The sequence below is a fragment of the Phocoena phocoena genome, chromosome 12, assembly GCF_963924675.1.
Source record: "Phocoena phocoena chromosome 12, mPhoPho1.1, whole genome shotgun sequence".
NCBI lineage: Eukaryota > Metazoa > Chordata > Mammalia > Artiodactyla > Phocoenidae > Phocoena > Phocoena phocoena.
Window position 1 is genome coordinate 8,852,663 of NC_089230.1, and position 18,881 is coordinate 8,871,543.

General features: G+C 48.0%; 1 protein-coding gene across 1 annotated transcript in view; it reads right to left on the bottom strand.

Annotated features, from left to right (window-relative positions):
- Positions 1-4,440: 4,440 nt before the first annotated feature.
- TULP4 (TUB like protein 4) overlaps positions 4,441-18,881 on the bottom strand; it is a 166,285-nt gene continuing 151,844 nt past the window's right edge. Inside the window, exons 10-14 of the mRNA XM_065889044.1 lie at positions 16,564-16,708; positions 14,383-14,476; positions 11,220-11,363; positions 6,244-8,750; positions 4,441-4,557 (exon numbers count right to left, since the gene is read on the bottom strand). Coding sequence (XP_065745116.1) covers positions 4,441-4,557; positions 6,244-8,750; positions 11,220-11,363; positions 14,383-14,476; positions 16,564-16,708 — 3,007 coding nt within the window. The remainder of the gene's footprint in view (positions 4,558-6,243; positions 8,751-11,219; positions 11,364-14,382; positions 14,477-16,563; positions 16,709-18,881) is intronic.

Genomic DNA, 18,881 nt, shown 5'->3' on the forward strand with positions numbered 1-18,881 from the left:
TCAACAGATCTTGCTTGGAAAGTAAAACAAAGCAGGATGCTGAGTTAAAAAACGAACAAACCAACATGAGAGGGATCAGGCACACACAGCAGTGCGCCACTCCCAAGGCAGGGACAAGAACATGCTGGTGGTCTGGTTTGGTCTGGGACCTGTGCACCTGCATCGCACACTTACAGTTGGGGGGGGGGGGGAAGGAAAAAGAAAATGCCAGTAGTAATAAACTCAGAAATTATATCCAAATTTACAGTACCAAAATAATGCATTTATAAACAAATGCAAAAGCAATACCCCTTTGGTAAATAACACAGTGCCTTTTTCAGTCAAACGCATAACCCATGCTTTTCTACAACACGAAAAAAATTTTATCTACAATAAACGAGATCTTAGAACCCTCCCCCTCCCATTTAAAAGAACATATGAACAGAAAATATAGGTACAAGTAAAGTTACAAGAAAATTGCACAAAGAAATGAAAACCATAACCCTTCAGAGCTTCATCAGCCAGGGACAAGGAAATACACAAAAGGTGAAGAGTTTTGAGTTGTGTGCTATGACAAAATTCCAGGAACTCAAACAACATTTGGACACATTTTGTTTCGGCTAACTTTGCTCACAACCACTGACTTGGCCAAACGATAGATGGCCCACAAGGGGACATAACGGGTTCCTTCTCGAGAAAACCTTCTGAGCGCAAAGCTCGTGCAACACCGCACTGCACGGCACGCTCCAGAACTCGAGCCGGCCTAGGCATATACTCCTTTGTTCTTTTTTCAGCTCACTCTTCAGGGCAAAGTGGTGACTTATTTTAGGGCTGTTCTCTGGGGTGTCCACCGAGTAGGGCACACTCATGGAGAGGCTTCTCTGTCTTCCCTGGAATCGGTGCTTTTGTATAATTTTACGAGAACAAACATGATTCCAAATGCATTCGTTTCTAGAGGTAAACCTTCCAAAGATATTATTTTAAATGCACTGGTTTACATTCAGTAGGTAGCTCATTAATACAGGGAAAAAAAAATTTCTCTACAAAGGGCAATGTCTTGAAACCTTCCTTCCAAGTTTGTAAAATGCAATTGATGAAACTGTTACATTTTGGGCCCTCAAGCCATTCGAGCTGGTCGACAGGAGTTTAGAAAATTGTCCAGGCCATCCTTTCTTTTACAGACAGACAAACGCAGGCCCACGGTCACCCTCCAGTTTTGTGGCAGAGCTGGCTTGATCCCGGGGGTCTCCTGACTTTCGTCTATGATTACACGTCTTCGCATGCCCTCGTGGGGCACTCGATGAGGAAGCAACAGCCGTGGATGAAAACACTGCAAACCCTCTGACCTATCCTGCCACGAGAGCGCTGACACCTTCCTGCTTTCTTGGTACCGGTTTTTCTTAGGATATACATACATTCAAATGGGTATATGCTATACTCAAAGCTGCGCCTTTGGTCTGATGAGGTAAAACCAAATTTAAAACTGGTTCTCACGTCTGTCAACACACCGCTTCCCTCAAAAAGGCCTGGATTCTGTATGTGGTTGGCTATTTACTGCGCTAATGTTTTTAACTTTACAGATTCACTGAGGTATCTTAATATTCGTAAGTTGCTATTAACGGACGCTAAAGATGTAGAACTCTGCTGCTTACAGTACTGACTTTGGTGCATTTAATGAATTGAGACTGACCGAATGGAAGCAATTTTTAAAGTAAGTGAAAACGTCACCATTAAGTGAAAAGACACGCGTTGCCACGGCCGCAGACGCCTGTCTGACTGGACTGGGGACTATGTCTTCCTTCAGGCCAGGGCCGCAGAGCTGAGCGACCACGACCACCACTCATGCAGAGACTGCCGCTCATCCAGAGGCGGGTCCAAGGCGGAGGCCTTTGTCCCCAGGTGGGGAAAAGGTCCTTTGGGGAGTGAGCTAAGAATTCAGGAAGTTTAGGTAATTGTTTGTGACACACACTCACTTTCTCTTCACTCACGCATCTGGAGTCTTCATTCCAAGGATTTCCCTCTGTATTTTGCTCTTATTAAGAAAAGTTCTAAAATGTGGTCTTTACATCTCAAAAACCAGTCAGAACTTGAAGAACTGAAACTTACTACTATAATTCCTTTCTTGTGCTACTCTCATTCTCTTAAGTCTCATTTCATTTCACCTTTTATTTTCATTAAAAATAAAGTTTTCAACAGAAGGGGAAATAATATTTTAGGATACGTTATCTCAAAGAAATCTTCTCCTTTTATATAATTGATACCACAAAATAAAAAAAAAAAGAATTGCTTTTAAAGGATCAATAGGAATTTTTCCCAATCAGAAAAAGTTACAAATTGTCCAGTAAAAAAAACCTTCTATCACATCCTTTTTATTTCTTGCAGCAAAATATACTGCCACCAAGTAAGTCATTACATACTATTTTTCTAAATAAATAATAAAGTGGGCATAACTCACCAGAACATAGTAACAAAATAATTCCTACGAACACTATGAAAGCAAGATAAATAATTAACTTTTGGACACTAAAACAGGGGAACTGCATTTAAATTATTTAGAAGTAGGCTATAACCATTATTGCACAGCTGATAATAAGCACTGAAACATCGTGTTAAGCTACAGAAACTCATATAAAAGAATCATATAATTCTGAATACATTGCTAAATTCTTTCTGGAAATATTTACCCACCAAAGAATCTGGTTCAATATTTTAAAATATAAAGTGGGAAGCTCTGGTATTAGCTGGGAGATGTCCTTCACCATCTTTGAAACCTCACCTGTGTTTCTTCTGGGTCTGAAGAAAATGGTAAGTGATGTCATCTTGCACTGGGCCTGTTTCTTTTCTAATTTTTAAACTAAAACAGAAGATTGAAAACAAATTTTTTTGGGAAAATAACGTTTCTGCAGTATCTTCCACCTGTTTGTTTTCAAACAAAATCCAAATTTAGGACCCTAAACTGGTAGACAGTTCTTGTGTTCCTGCCCTAAAGAACATCACAGATATCAGTAACTGAAAACTATGAACTGGGTCTTATTATCAGGGCTGAGTATTGCCCTCCGTGGAGGGGGAGGTGGGAAAAGAGAACCTCTGGATTTGTTGTTGTTGTTGTTGAAATTAACAAAGAATAGTCAACCAACTACATTAAGTACTGTAACTTTAACCACATCCTCCCAGTGGTTTATCTCCTCAGTAAACAGTCTGTAAGTTAATAAACAACTTTTTTTTTTCTAGAAAAGCTTGTGGGGCTCTTGTCAAGAGTTGATCATAACTCTTATCTTTTCATACCCTGGCAAATGCCTAACATTTCTTTTGCTGCATTTCTAATCTGTTGGAAAACATCTCTAACCAACTGAATTTTAATACAGCCCAAAAGAGGAAAGGAGTGCTTTCAAATCAGTGTTGTCAGCATTTTTAGAAAGAGCAAGTGTATAGAACAGTGTTACCTAATGGGGAAGACACCGCCTCCGGCACGGTTCCCAGGTTCAACAATGCGAGGGGAGAGGGAGTGAAGCCCACTTCTCAGCAGCGGGTCTCTTAAGGAGCCACCACCGCAGCCCAGAAAATCGCTGTCCCACACCACACTACTCGGGGATCTTTCTCCCGAAGTCAATCAGACTGAATGATCGCTGACCCAACGGAATTCTGACGTATTAGGAAACTAGTGGAGGCTTCAGTGTAAACCTCCTCTGAAGAGGAGCATGGCCCTCGTACTGCTTCAAGTCACACGACGTGAGCCACCTGCGTGAACATCTGCAGGAGATCCTTCCTCGCCCGTCATCCTTTCCCCTACGAGCTCACGAGCAAATCGTATTTATACCTGGTAATAGCACCCCCATAAAACGCCTACTTTTCTTAGTCAAACACAGTGCATTTGCCAAAATACCCCTCATTAATCAAGTCACCTCTGGGGGAATAACATAATATGCGTGAATTAAATGTTGTCCCCCCAAGAGAACCTGTACCTTCAGGATTTTTTGGTTGTGTTTTTCTTAACAAGTTTTTTATATTTACACTAGTAGTGATGTTGGAGGAATAATAAAAGCTAGATGTTGTGGAGAATGAAAACAATGCACACTCCTTGTCTAGAAGAACAGCAGGTGAGAAGGCAGTCTAACCTTCCCTCTGAAGGGCCCTTTGTCCCGTCACCGACATAAGCAAACCCAGTAGGACATTCCCACGGTGACCACGCCTCCTAAACACCACCAGATAGGTGCCTTGCACCCTTGGCTTGCAAACACCGCTCTCCCGTATTTTACTTTTGTTTAAAAAAATAAGAGAAGAAAAAAAAAATAAAGGATAATAAAAACCCAAACAAACAACAACGAAAGGTCAGTGCCCTCCCCTGGGCCTGACACGACGTTTCCAGTTTTGCCCTTGTCTTCTGGTCCCCAGGGCACCAGGCCGTGCAGGCTCCTCCAGCGTCTGCGATCAGACTGCTTTCTCCTCCCCACACCAGTCTCTTCATTTGAGGCGCTGGGTCACGTTGGCCAGGGCAACTGCAAAGGCCTGCACAGCGGAGAAGGGGTACTGGAAGTCCAGGATGTACGCGTTGCCGTCAATCCTTCCAAACTGCATCACCTGGGGTGAGGGTGGGGCGGGGAAGCAAAGACGTTAAAGGAAAACCTCCTTGTGGCTCCTGATAGAAGCAGACAGCGCGGCCTGTGAGATATTTCTGCCAACAAAAGCGACTCTGAAAAGCTTCTCAATCTAACTATGAGTTTGTCGGAAATAAACAGATGGAAGAACATGTTAACTCGTGCAGTGGGGAGGCCACAAGCAAAACTCAGAGCATGGAAAGCTCCGCGGGTCAAAGGAAGTGGTTTCTCCACCAAGGAAACAGAAGGAGAAAGAAAACGTAGAGAAAAAAATCTACAGGCTAAAAGAGGCTTAAGAGAACCACCACCTGTGATCTGTCAGATGTCACGCTGCTCAGAGAGGGACCAAGCAGAGCACACGTGGTCCCCCTTGCACTCCACCTCCTGTACCTGCTTTCCTGTCACCCCACTGCTTACTGTGACCACACTGTATCATGTTATTATATATGATGTTACATGTATTTGTTTATGGTCTTTCTTCCATTTTTGTAAACTCCAGGAGGACAGAGATCTCCCTCCCTCTGTTTTCCTCAGTGCTCTAAATTTCAGCACTCAGAACTGGGGTTCCCAAACTCTCTGTAAAGGGCTGATGATAAAATATTTTAGACTTTGTAGGTCATATGGACTTTGCCGCAGCTACTCAACCTCTGCTGCAGGGCAAAAGCAGCGCAGACAGTACTGAAATAATGAGCGAGGCTGTGTTCCAGTAAAACTTTGTTTATATAACGAGGCTGCAGGCTGGATGGGCCTGTAGGCCGTAATTTCCCAACTCCTGGCCAAGAGGATTGCCAGGCATATAGCAAGCGCTCAATCATCATTTCTTGAGCGAATTAATGACGATGAGATTTAAATATGAGTGGTGAAGGGAATTTCCGGGATGGTGGAGAAGGGCAGTCCCAGAACGACAGCTATGCAGTGGGACCACAGCAACAATTCCAGGTTGGCGCAGGAAGAACTGACAAACTACGCAAAGCGCTCAAGTGCACCAAGAAAGAGAACTGGGGAAGGACTTAATAACAGAAACACAGAAACACAAGCAAATGAACACTGGGTAATTATTACGTCTCGAGTAAAAAGCCTACACGATAAAAAAGGAACTGTAATGAAACCCTAATACATGGCTCAGAAATGAACCATATTCAGTGGCACAACGAGGGGACCAATGACTACTGATTTACCTGCGAAAAGGGGGAAGGGAAAGTTCACATGTTGGGGGGCGTTGGGGTGAAGAAAATGAACCCCTATGGTGCTCAGGAAGAAGTCATTACATGCCGCCCCAAACTAAAAAATCAAGAGATAGAAGTAGGAATGTGTTCTTCGCAAGTACGGTGGCAAACACCAGAAGCAGCACACAGACTTAGTTGTTAGAGCTGGCCTCTGGAGAGCAGCTGTGGGCAGTGGGCAGGTGCCTGCTATTTTCCTCATGGGTCTCACAGAACCATCTGACTTCAAAAAATCAGGAAATGCGTTACTTTGGGGAGAAATAAAGAAAAGATAGCAATAGGCACACTGAAAATTACAAGCCCGACCGGCCCCAGCTAAGAGTCATCAGCCGTTTCCCACATTTCCCATCTGGCCTTCATAAAAATGCTCCCGATGGCCAAAGTCCAGAGACCTGTCAGGACCAGAAAGTGGCACTCTGGCCACACCCCAGCACATGGCTTCTTACCTGCCGCCCCTCCAGCTCGATCTGGAAGTTCTTTGCCGACTCCTGGGTCACCCGCCCCCCGAAGTCCAGCTGGTACACCTGGGTGGCCTCGTTCCAGAGAGGCTGCTTGTTGGCCATGACGTACACGAAGCCCTGGCTGCCCAGCCGCCCGTCCTCTTTCTCGCTGGCTTTCCTGCACTTGAACTCCTCCAGCTCGCTGGCCGCCCTCAGGCTCCTCTTGCTCTTCCAGCCCTTCTTGCTGCCCTGGCTCTGGTTCATCAGCTCGTCCCCGCTGACGAACAGCTCCGGCTCGCTCTCCGAACTGTCCTGGAACTCATTTGTCTTATTCAACTTCTTCGACTTTAGCTGGTCTTTCTGACTCTTCACTTTCTTCTTCTCTCTCCCCAGGCGGGGGCTGGAGATCAGGGAATTAAAATCACTCAAAGTCCGAGCCTCCTTCTTCACTTTGCCTTCAGTGATGGCCTGAACATTTCCCTCCTCGGCCCGGCTGTCCAGCCGCTTCCGGTTCTTCTTTCCGAATTTCTCCGTCCGCTGGGGCACTGGGCTCTCCGTCAGGGAGAGGACTTCCTGGAAGTTGTCTGCTGTCTCTACCATCACCTCTGTACCCAGGTGGGTTTGAAGGTCCGTGGGCGGCGGGGACACGAGGGGCTTCTCCACCACCAAGTGCGCCTTGGGGGGAAGAGCGCCCTGGGGGTTCTGCACGGGCGGGCACGCGCTGTAGGAATTCCAAGGGTGCAAGGCGATGGGTGGCAGTTGTAAACTCGAGCAGGCGCTGCTTCCCGGATACATGGGGGGCAGGGGGCAGTAGGAGAGGCTGGGCGGGTAGGCCGTTTGAAGAACCACCGCGGACTCCTGTTGCGCAAACTGTGCTGGGGCCAGAGCGTCTTTCGGGGAGCAGGGAGCCTGCACCCCCGTCAAAGCGGAGGTGTTATAGCCTCCCGGATAGGGCACTCCCATGCCATAGCCTGTCTGGAAAGTGGCAGTAGGGCTGGCGGGAGGCTTGGGGGAGACGAAGGGCACTCGGGACACATCCAGGTGCTGGCTCTGACCTACCATCAGAGGGGACAGCTTCAGGGGGTTGGGCACCGCGGTCTGTGCTGTCCTTTCCTGAGGAACCCAAACATCCTCCCCCAGCACGGGGTCCCACTGGTAGGGGGGCGGCCGCTTCACGGCCACAGCGGCTTCGCTCAGCTGGGGGTGCCTCAGCGGCTTCTCGGCCTGACAGTGCTGGGCCAGCGCCTCGTCCTCTGTGAAGGCCGAGTTGACGTAGTCAGCGCGCTCGCGGGCGCCGTCGCCCGCGCTCAGGAGGCTGTAGGACGACTGGGAAGTCAGCGGGGAGGTGCCGGCCGCGTGCGCCAGGCCGGCGCCCGGCTGCGACCCCGCGCCCGGCTCCGGCCTCCCCGCCGTGCCCGCGCCGCTGCACTGGCTGCAGGTGTACAGGGCGGGCGGGGTCCGCGCCGGGAACTGCGCCGCGCCCTTGGGCCTGGGCGGGTGCGGCGGCGGCCGCGGGGGCTCGGCCAGCGGCGCCGCCTTGAGCGCCGCCTCGCGGTTGTTCCTGCGCAGCGTGGCGTGGATGAGGCCGCCGTCGGGTCTCTGCCCCGCGCCGCGGCCGGGGGCGCCCAGCGGGCCGAGGTCCGGGTAGGGGGGCGGGTCCCCCGGGGGGATGGAGTAGCGCGGGACCGTCAGGCGGTTCAGGGTGGCGCTGGTGCAGGGCTGCGAGACCTTCTTCTCGGTGGCGGTGAGCCTCAGCGTGGCCGAGCTGCCCGGGCCCGGGAGCGCGTAGGTGTTCTGGGAGCAGAGCATGCGTGTCCGGGGCCGGCACACCTCCTCCACGTTGCCGCTGCTATCGAAGGTGGTGATCCTCTCGTAGCCCAGGGGCGGCTGGTAGTGCGCCGCCGTGGGGTAGGGCGAGAAGTCGCCCTTCCTCAAGCACGTGTCCAGCGGGGGCGGCGGGGGCGGCGGGGGCGGCGGCGGCGCCGCGGTGGTGGGGGCCGCGGGGATGGTTCCCGGGTAGGGGGGTGGGGGGTTCATCTTGGCCACCTGGACCTCCTGGGGGGCGCTGAACACCACCGCGTCCCCCTCGGTAGCCAACTGTGGCACCGGCCGCAGGGCCTTGGCTGGCTTCTGCAGGTGCTCGTGGTCTCGGTCCCCGTGGTCCAGCACGGACAGCTGGATGGCCCCCTGTGCTGGCGGCGGCAGGGACAGCTGAGGGGGGTTGGGGATGACGCGGCTCATCTCCACGCCCCCGAAGATCACCTGGCCAGGGCTGGAGTAGCGGCTGGCCCCTGGGTACTGGGCGGCGCTGTCGCTTGCGTGCTCGGCTGTGCCCACGGCTGTGGTCTGATTGGTCAGGACGTCCAGCTGCACATTCTGGTTGGCCAGCAGGGACTGCACCAGCCCGATGCTCTGCGTGGGGGACATCGCTTGAGCCGAGCTGTGGATGGGGGCGATGGGGATGTTCACGGTGCAAGGTGGGTTGTTCTCGGGCACACCAGATGCTCCTGTCACTGAAAGGAAATTAGAAAGATGAACTGCTTACAAACAAAACACTGCCATGAAACTGGGTCAGAATAAGGAACACACCTCTACTCATCCAGTCCTTCTGCATACAGAATGCAGTCGCTACAGAGGAAGGTGTGTTTGCTTAGGGAAAGCTGGACAGTTCACACAAGTTACACAACACTTCCCTAAATGTTTCTAGGAGGACACACAGGTAATCCCAGTGGGTTCTTCAGGGCAGCCTGCAGTCGTCCGTAAGCTAAGGGCACTGCCAGAGCTTTTCAATAAATACCTCTGAACCTTCTGAATTTGGTACCATGTACCTGAATGGCACCATGGCAAACGATTAAGTGTTTAAAAGACGCTTTTAACTTGTGATATTCATAAAACGGCCCCCTCTTTTGTGCAAGAAGAGGGCCCTGGTACAGTATGAAACTCCACTGAGGACTCAGTGCCTAGGCTTCTTTAGAGTGGATTCATCCAGGGTCACGGACTGGTTAGTGTGGGAAGTGTCATGCAGCAGGTGTGTGTCTGAGATTTGTACAGCAATTAAGTTTCTGTCAATAGAACCATGGGAAATGCAGTAGAGAAACCAATGAAAAGACTCCTCTAGCAAATCTGCATGAGGGGAAGGGTCATTTCCTAATTTAGCTGCTTTTTAGCATTTCAAATGGTATATAAGGTGAGCCCCACTGAATAACCCCTGTAAATATATCCTATTTGTTCACAGTGGGGATTTAATAAAGTGTATATTTAAGCATTGATCTGCAGACCACGTGCATGTGCTCAGAGCCACTGTCTGAACTGCCCTGTCTGAAGTGCTCACCGAGCACGGCAAGCTGGCTCATGTGGGCCTCTAAGTGCTGTGTGGCAACCAGTACCCGAGCAGGAAATAGAATTTAACAGGCTAATTGCAGAGGCTGGCTGACCGTTCACCAGAACTTCAGAACGAAACCAGCTGGTTCATGAAAAGCTAAGCCCACCCTCAGCGCCTGTAACAGACTCTCCCCTTCCGGGGGGTCCTCTTGTGAGAGGTAACTATCTCCTGGCTGCACCAATCTGGGCCCTGTCCCAAGTTTTCTACTATTCCTGTTCAGCTTCCTCTTCCAGATGTTCTCTCCTTGGTACAGAATACTGACGACAGGTGTCTTCCCCACTGAACGAGACGAGAGTCTCTGTCGCGTCACGAAGCACCGAGTTTAAACTCTGAGACCAAACGTTCCCTCCTCCACAGGGAACCACAGATGATTACAACAGCTGAGCGTTAGAGAGAGCTCTGTCAGTCACGTTCTGGGAGAATGGAAGGCGATAAGGAGAAAGTGTAAAAGATACTCCCAGATCCAAGGCTGTGAACTAGCAGGGCACAGGCTACACGCTCAAGGGTGTGCAGCCTCACCAAACCGCAGGCTAACACGGTTGCAAGACCTTGCCCATCAGGGCCGCGTGAGTCCAGAACATCTGCTCCACCCATGAGGAGAGGTAAACCGTCAGAGGACCAAAGGCGGCTACTGTCAGAAAGCACAGTCATTTTACAGGTAAAAACCTGGGCTGAGAGAAGGCAGACAACTCCCTCACGTTCAGAGCCTGAGCTGGGATCAGTGTCTAGCCCATCCCATGGCAAGACTAGAGCCCTTCTGTTTGAGAATGACCAGGTACAGGAAAAGTCAGTGGCCCATGCAGGGTTCCTCTGGCTCAGAAACCAGAAACTTTCAGAACCTTGCTTGGTTGTAAGTAGAGGAATCTCTGTGTTTATAAAACTGTTGCAGGTGGACTTTTTTTGAGAATAGTCACAGACAATAATTGGGAGACTAATTAGAATTCATTCTAGTCTGTTAATCAAAATAGGACCCCCTGACTAGAAAGCACTTAAATGAACCTAAGATGCTATAGATATTTCAAAGTCTGTAAACTGGGATTTTAAAACCTTGTACCAGATTTTACTTTTAACTCACACCAGGCTTCTGTTCTATGCATGGAGACCTGCACTGCACTTAAGAGAGAGACGTTGAAATGCACAGGTTTTCCGCCCGGGAGACGGGGCAGGTTTGAGAAACTGGGCTTCGTGGGCATAGGGTCATCTGCCTGACGTCATTCTCTAAGCAGGGACAGAGAGGACGAGGGCTGGCCTAGGGTCCGTGAGACAGGGTTTCGTTTCTGATGTCTGATTGGTCCCGTTAACTTCTCTTTATGCAGGCACGTGACTAGGAGGATCACCCTGAGGGTGAGACGCGGTGGCAGCAGCGCTCACAGCCACCTCCACTTCCATCGTCCTTACTCTGGCAACTCCCCTCCTCCCCAAACTAGTGACAGTATGTGACCTTTCTGCCGTGACACCTCACATGCCTTCCAACCTTACTGAGGCAGCAGGCACAGGCTGACGTGCTGTAATCCTCAACTACTACCACTCTGTCCCCCAACACGACCCACTAAGAGAGGGTGTGGGCTCGTGACAAACCAGCTGACATGCATGAACACACCTGGTAAATCATCTTCATCTTCACTGAACACATTTGGGTTGAAGACAGGTAAATTAACAAAGTCCATGGAAATCTTCCGAACCTCCGGGAGATAGATGGTCATCTGCCGCGGCTGGAGATGCAGGAGGCTGGTTTTATAGATTACTGGTGGGGAGGAGGAGGAAAGCACGGTCAACAGAGACACGCAGAGGGCAGCCAGGGTGCCAGCAGAGTCCCTCACGGGGAGAGAAATGGGGCTGCGGTGTCCCTGCCCTCAGAAGACAGATCTGTGCGGGCGGGCTGAGAGCCTGAGGGCAGCTGCGCATCTCGCCCTGGCGCTCGACCCGCCACCCCGGACACAGTGCAGATCCAGTGACAACAAATTCTCGGTCTAGCCCGGCCACTGTGCCAGTGGTTTGTCTACAGAACCACACATTTTAAATGTTAAAAACTTACACTCTTTTTTGGAATGAGCTGGGAATGATAAATATATATATATTTTAAAATCTCATTTGCAATCAGAAGGATAATTTAGTGAAAATAGTTGTGATAACCAGAGCGCCGAGCTCAGGGGACTCTCGGGCAATCAAGGAGCTGTTTGAAGGCAACTATGACAGAAGGGGTGACGTGACTCAGGTAGGAATGAAATGCCGCTTTTATTCAGGACTGAATTCTTATCTGACTTTCTGTTTCAATTTCATGATCAGGATAGACACGGGGAACTGCCACGTGCTTCTTTAAATGCTGAGGTTTACTTTGATTAATGGGGACATTTAAGAGAAGGCCTAGATTGCAACTCAAATATTTAGAGACGAAATAAGCTGGAAAAAGTAACGCATCTGAATTTAAGTTTCACGGTAGATTAGAATCAGGATGAAGCTGCCCCGTCAGCTTTCCCTTTACACTCTTTCCTGTGACATATGTAGAGTTGCTTTAGTTATTACTATTTTAAGTTTTGTGTTACGATAAGCCACACCCTATCTCCACAGCTCTCACCTCCAACAGCCTGGTGGCTGGCTGGCCAGCTGCCCCAGGACGCAGTAGACTTCCCTTTCTGAAGGACCTCTGTAAGGTGCGTGCTTGGACTGGCGTGGGCTAAGATGATTTTTCCAACCCAGCAGTCCTTACAGGTCTTTTTCATCTCCCTTGCCCACGGAAGAGAATATGCATTTCGGCCTAAAAACTCTGGATGGCCATATAGCTTAAGAATTAATGCATTCATCAAAGTGCTATTCTTTGTCATTCAGATTGACAAAGAGAAATAAAATTAAAAATCTCAGGAGGGATTAAGAAATAACATCAGTTGCCTCCAGAGTGGGGGAGAAAAACCTAGGTGGCTTGGGGGGTGAGGACGAGACAGCTTAACTATACTCCTTTAAATCTTTTGAATTTATTCCATATTTTTAAAATTAAGAAATGTAAAAAATTAAAAATAGAAAATTTCACAGGCCAGATCATTCTAATAGAAAGAAACAAATTATTATCCAATTATCCAATATAAAGTAACCAACAGCACTCACTTTTTTTTTTTCTTTTAATAACCACAGGCCAGGCCATACAGACTTCTTGCTTTCCATCCACACTGGTAAGCTTACCAGAGTATTTAATGGGGTGCCCATATGTAATATACCTTCTAAAATCCAAGAGTTAATTTCTTCTCTCTAGTAGAATCAAATGGAAAATTCTCTTCGCTTGACATATGGTACTAGCTAAAACCCTCTTTTTAAAAAGGTCAATGACTAGGACAGTGATTTCACCACAGTCATACAGAAGGCTTTGGTCTCGGGCACTCAGATTCCTCACACTGCGGCAGCACGGGCCTCAAAGGCACTATGGGCCCTCCCATCTTAAGGTCTCGTTGACCCACTCGTGGATCTACTCAATGTCCAAGAAATAAGGGCAGACAGAATGAAAAGATCCAGTAAGTAAATTCTTTCATTCCTTTTTTCAATGTTTATAGTCAGCAGATGGCTAAGTTCTCAGCCTACTGACATGGGGATGGTCACAACCCTCACACAGTGGTATAAGAACCCTGTGTACACCAGCAGTGCACTGCTGAATTACTGAAGAACAGGCTTTTGTGGTCTTCAGAGGGTGTCCAGGTTGTGGAAAATACCCTAAGAGATTTCTTTGCATTATGTACAGGGACAGTCTACTCTTATTTCCTAAGTCAGTTTTATATTTTACCTTTATTCCTCCTCTTCTTTAAGCTGAATAACTTCAAAATGAAAAATCCACCTGCAGCACTACTTAATAAGCCTCTGAAGATACATACACAGCAACATATCTTTTAACGTCTGCTTTGCAAGAATTATTTATTTTAAAGGATCTGTGTTTGAGACAGCTCTAATAGGCAGATTCAGAATTTAAAAACAAAAAAACAAAAAACATTTTTAGTAGGTTACACAGAGCACATTCAAGATGGGGCCACCAGCCATAGGCTGGCCAAGGCGGCCTTCTGGAGAGGTGTGTGCATGTCAAATGATCAGGCCACCCCACAAGGTGGGGGACAACACAGCCGCTCAGCCCATACAGGGCTGTGCCATCAGGAGGAAGCCACTTGGAAAAGGACCTCTGTCATTTCCCTCCCTCACTGTCCCAGAGTAAAAGTGACACGTTAGTGCTACTCACTCAAGTCGGGTACCGAGGAGGACGCACACTCTGGGTTCTCGCCCAGCTCTGTCCTCCGTTGGTTCCATTTTCCCCGATGTCTCAAGCTTCCAACAGACAGGATATTTATCTGGTACTTAGAAATGAAATCTACAAAGATTTACCACTAAGAACTGAACTAACAGTCGGCTCCTGTGTTCTAATAGCCTCCAGTGCTCTCCTCTCGACTTCCTTCAGAAGTTTCTTTTGCCTCAAGAACCTAAAGACACTGGTACCAAAATCTGCCCATGGTAAAAGGCCAGAAATCAAACTAACTAGAAACCTATCAGAGCTTTTGGTTATTTCTGTCATTTTTATCAGTCAGGGCTTATAGAAAAAAATCAAAGCACCACTGGCAAAAAAAAACCCGATTCGAGCAATAATTCTAATTTTTACAACATCACGGTGGCTAACCTGGAGGTAAAGCACATGCTAACCTTTTGGTGTCGTAAGAGCTAGTGGTTTACTTTAGGCCACTGGAGGTCGAAATTGATTTCTCAGCCTGAGTTCCGACTGGGATGCATGCAGTGCTTACCTGCACCGAGGTTGGTTGGCAGGAAAGCAGCCAAGCCCACGATCTTAAATTTGGTTCCCCAGATGTTAGACGTGACCTGAGCAAGATAGTTGTGCTGTGGGGGGGGAAAAAAAGAAGAAAAACCACAATCTCTTTCCATATTTTCTATCAATCACTTAAGAAGTAAGAATGCCAACACTTTTTGCTTAAAAAGTCACTGGTGGGCACTGACAGAAATATTCATTCTCTGTATCATGCCACCGTTTTCAATACCAGACGCCGACTACAGCATGCCAGGCCCTGTTTTTAAGTGGTGGCTCACGGGCTGTGATTCTCAGGTCTGGGAGTGAGGGGCGGACGGTGTCCCCGTGTGCCCGTGTGTGGGTAGCTTAGAAAGGTCACAGAAGTGACGTGGGCACATTTTTCTTCACCTCTCCTTTTGCCCCGGTCACTGATCTGTTACACAAGGTACCAAGCTCTGACTCCATTCTTAGCCTTGATATTTCTCCCAGAAATATCAGTTGCATTGATACCACTATGTCCTGAGACCACCCAATTATGTTTTTTCATTCAATTAAATTTCAAAAAACTTAAAAAGTTATCACTGTGCTCAAACCACACATATGTGTAGGGTGTGTGTGTACGCACGTGCAAGGGCAATAATACAGATGAATAAAACCTAGCTCCTCAGGAAGAGGGAGCCCTCCAACACTGCTGGCAGAAATGCAAACTGTGCGGCCACTGTGGACCCTCCAACACTGCTGGCAGAAATGCAAACTGGGGCGGCCACTGTGGGAAACAGTATGAAGGCTGCTCAAAAAACTAAAAATAGAACTACCATATGACTCAGCAATTCTATTTCTGGGTATTGTTCTGAAAGTGAAACTCCCAAGACACTAATTTGAAAAGATATGTGCACCCCAAAGTTCATAGCAGTATTATTTAAAATAATTAAGACGTGGAAGCAACCTAATTACCCATCAATAGATGAATGGATAAAGAAGCTGTGGTACGTACGTACACACACACACACACACACACACACACACACTGGAATATGACTCAGCCATAACACAGAATGAAATCTTGCCATTTGTTAACAACATGGATAGACCTAGAGGGTATATGTTAAGTGAAATAAGACAGACAAAGGCAAATACTGTATGATTTCACTTATATGTGGACTGTAAAAAACAAACCAAATGAACAAATACAACAAAACAGAAACAGACTGTGGAGAACAAACAGGTGGTTGCCAGAGGGGAGGGTGGGGGGGATGAGTGAAACAGGTGAGGGAGATTAAGAGCTACAATTCCAGTTATAAAATAAATAAATCACAGGGATGAAATGTACAGCATGGAGACTACAGTCAATAATATTATAATAACTTTGTATGGTGACAGACAGTAACTAGATTTATCATAGTGACCATTTTGAAATGTATAAAAGTATCAAATCACTACATTGTACACCTGGAACTAACAGTGTTGTAGGTCAATTACACTTAAACCTCCCCCCCGCCCCCACACACATGCACACAGGCACTCCAGAGCTCATAAGCTAATGGAGGAGATCAGGCTTGTAATTATTTGCAGACAGAGGGTCACTGAGCAATGTTATAAGGGAGCTATAAACAACATGCTTTGGGGTTACTCTGGCTGAGTCAGGGAAGGAAGGCTTCGGCATGGAGGTGAACTTATATCTGGAAGCGTGAAGGCAGAAACAAGGGGGAGGAGACGAGAGGATGGGCCCGAAGACCCGGAGATGGAGACGCAGGCAGGACAAAGGCACAAAGGTGGGAAGAGACCAGTCAACAGCGAGGCTGCAGCCCCCGGGATGAGGGGGACCAGGAGGGAGACAGGCAGGCCAGACTGCGGGGCCGCAGCTGGGGCTGGGCTCCCGCAGACACTGGGAGTCACTGGGGGGTCAGGAGCGGTTTGAGGGAGCAGAGGTGGACATGAGGATATGTCTCAAGCAGAGCTGCCTGGGAGGAGGTTCTCGTGGCAGCAGCAGGGATGCCCGAGGTGGGAGGGAGGCCCAGCAGGATGAAGAGGTGGCAGGGGTACCGAGGGGGGCAACCAGGGCTCTCCTCCAGGGCGCCCGAGTCGGGCACTGCCGTCCCAGGCACGGAGATGGTCCCGAGGGCTCAGCCGCTGTCATGCATGCACGAAGAGGGGTGCGTGGTGGGGCTCAAGACACTACCTGAGTGATGTCTTCAAAGGGAAACTCCCTCCGCGTCAGGCTGGGCGAGCCGATGGACGGCTTGCGCATGGGCAGGCGAGGAGACCGGGATATCTCCTGAGCCGCACGCGACAGCTTGGGGGACTTCCGAGCCTCAATGTTGATCCTGCAGAGACAAGGCCACGGGTCAGGCACCCACCGGCGCTCCCGGACCCTCCTCACTTTCTAGCAGCCCCCCGTGGTGTCACTCTCTCCGAGGCTGGGCCCTTAATTTAATCAAGTCCCTCCCACCTGCTTTTGCCTTACGAACATGACGAAAGAAGGACAGAATCGTATATCAAATAGCATATATTTAAAGTATACTGCGGTTAGATGAAGCGATTCATTTGTAAGGAACCCCTGAGAATTAACTTTTACTTCCTATTGATGAAGAGTATGTTTAGAAATGCCTTCTGCCGGGGATTTACAAAATTAGTCCCGGGGAAAATGGTGGGTGGGAAGAGTTATTTCTCACCTTAAGACCACAATGATTTCACAATTCCTAATACATAATGTTTGGAATTCAACAGACTTATCTAGCATTTCACCACCTGCAATATTTAAATTAGATCTAAAGTTTGTCTTCAGTTCCTATGCTTATGACATGGGGAACATACGTGTTTAATGCCAATCTACCCCGAAGAGAGTATTATAAAAATGAACATGGTAAGGTTGATGGCGTTCTATGAAGGAAAACCATGAAGCCTCACATATACTGCTTGAGAGCTTGATAAGATATCTAGGGCTGAGGGAGACAGAGCTGGTTAAACCTCCGTGCGAGGACAACCAGCCTGGCTGCCTTGTGCAGGGGATTCAACCCTGGGAAAGACGGAAGGAAGGAGGACCAGCTCTGGAGACTGCCGCACCCAGGAGCTTCAAATGGACATTCACACGTGAAGGATTTGACTACTTATGTGTTAAATGGCCTCTCTGCTTAAGTAACGGGAAAAGCGGAAACACTGCAGAAGTGTAGGAAAGTTCATAATCTAATCTGCAAATTAACAAGCTTAGAATAAAGATGAGAAAAGAAATCAATCAGGTTGCTAGAGCAAATGGATATCTACGCGGGAAAAAACCCAAACATTTACCCCTAACTCATATTTACACAAAAATCAATCTGCGGTATAAAATTCATCTGAGAGTGAAATGTGAAAGCTAAAACTTTACAGAGCATCCAAAAGAAAACAGAAGAATGTCTTCATGACCTTAGGGTAGACACAGATTTCCTCAACAGGACAAAAAAAAGAAGAAATTCACATATTAGATTATACGATAATCCATATATCTGCCAAAGGACTCACAGTTAGAAAACACAAGACACCCAAATGGCCAACAAACATGAACACTTGCTTAGCATCACTAATCACTGGAGATAACTAGGATTAAACTATTGGGTTGGCCAAAAAGTTTGTTTGGGTTTCCCATAAGATCATATGGAAAAACCCAAACGAATTTTTTGGCCAACCCAATACAACCAAATACCGCTTCCCACCCACCGGAATGCATACAATTTTTTAAGTGACCTTCAACTGCGGGTAAGAATGGGAGCAGCGAGAGCTCTCATACACTGCTGGTGGGAATTTGAAATGGCACAGGCACCTAGGAATGCTGCTTGGCAGCTTCCCATAAAGTTCAACACACGTCTACCCCATGGCCCTGCAACTCCCCTCCTGAACAAGTGCATATGTCCCCAGAAGGTCTTGTATAAGAACGTCTACAGCTGGATTTGATTCATAATAGCTCCAAACTGGAAGCTACCAAATATCCATCAATTGGTAAATGGAATACATTATAGTATATTCGTAACAAGGGAATTTCATAGAGCAAAAAAAGAGAAACTGTTGATATACGCAACGACATGCATGAATCAAAATCATTACGTGGAACAAAAAAGCCTAAAAAGAAAAAAGAGCACGTATTGTTTGACGCCATCATATGAAGTTCAAGAACAAGCAAAACCAACCTACGGCAATAGAAGTCAGAATGGCGCAGGTATCGAACAGGAAGGGCCCAGGGAACCCTCCAGGGTGATGGAAATCTCATCTTCAACTGGGTGGTGGATACATTGGTTTATCAACTACACCGTGCTGGTGTGTTTAAGATCGGGCAGGACTCTATCTGTAGGTGAATTACACCTCGGTTTTGCACAGCATCACAGAGGGATCTTAGTGAAGATCTGGTCCACCCTTTAACTTCCATAGATAAGGAAAGTGGTGTCCAGGTCAGGGAGCCAGGATGGGGCATGTGGGGTTTCTTATCTACAACACCGTAGGCCCTTCCACCTCCTCTCAGCTTTCTGC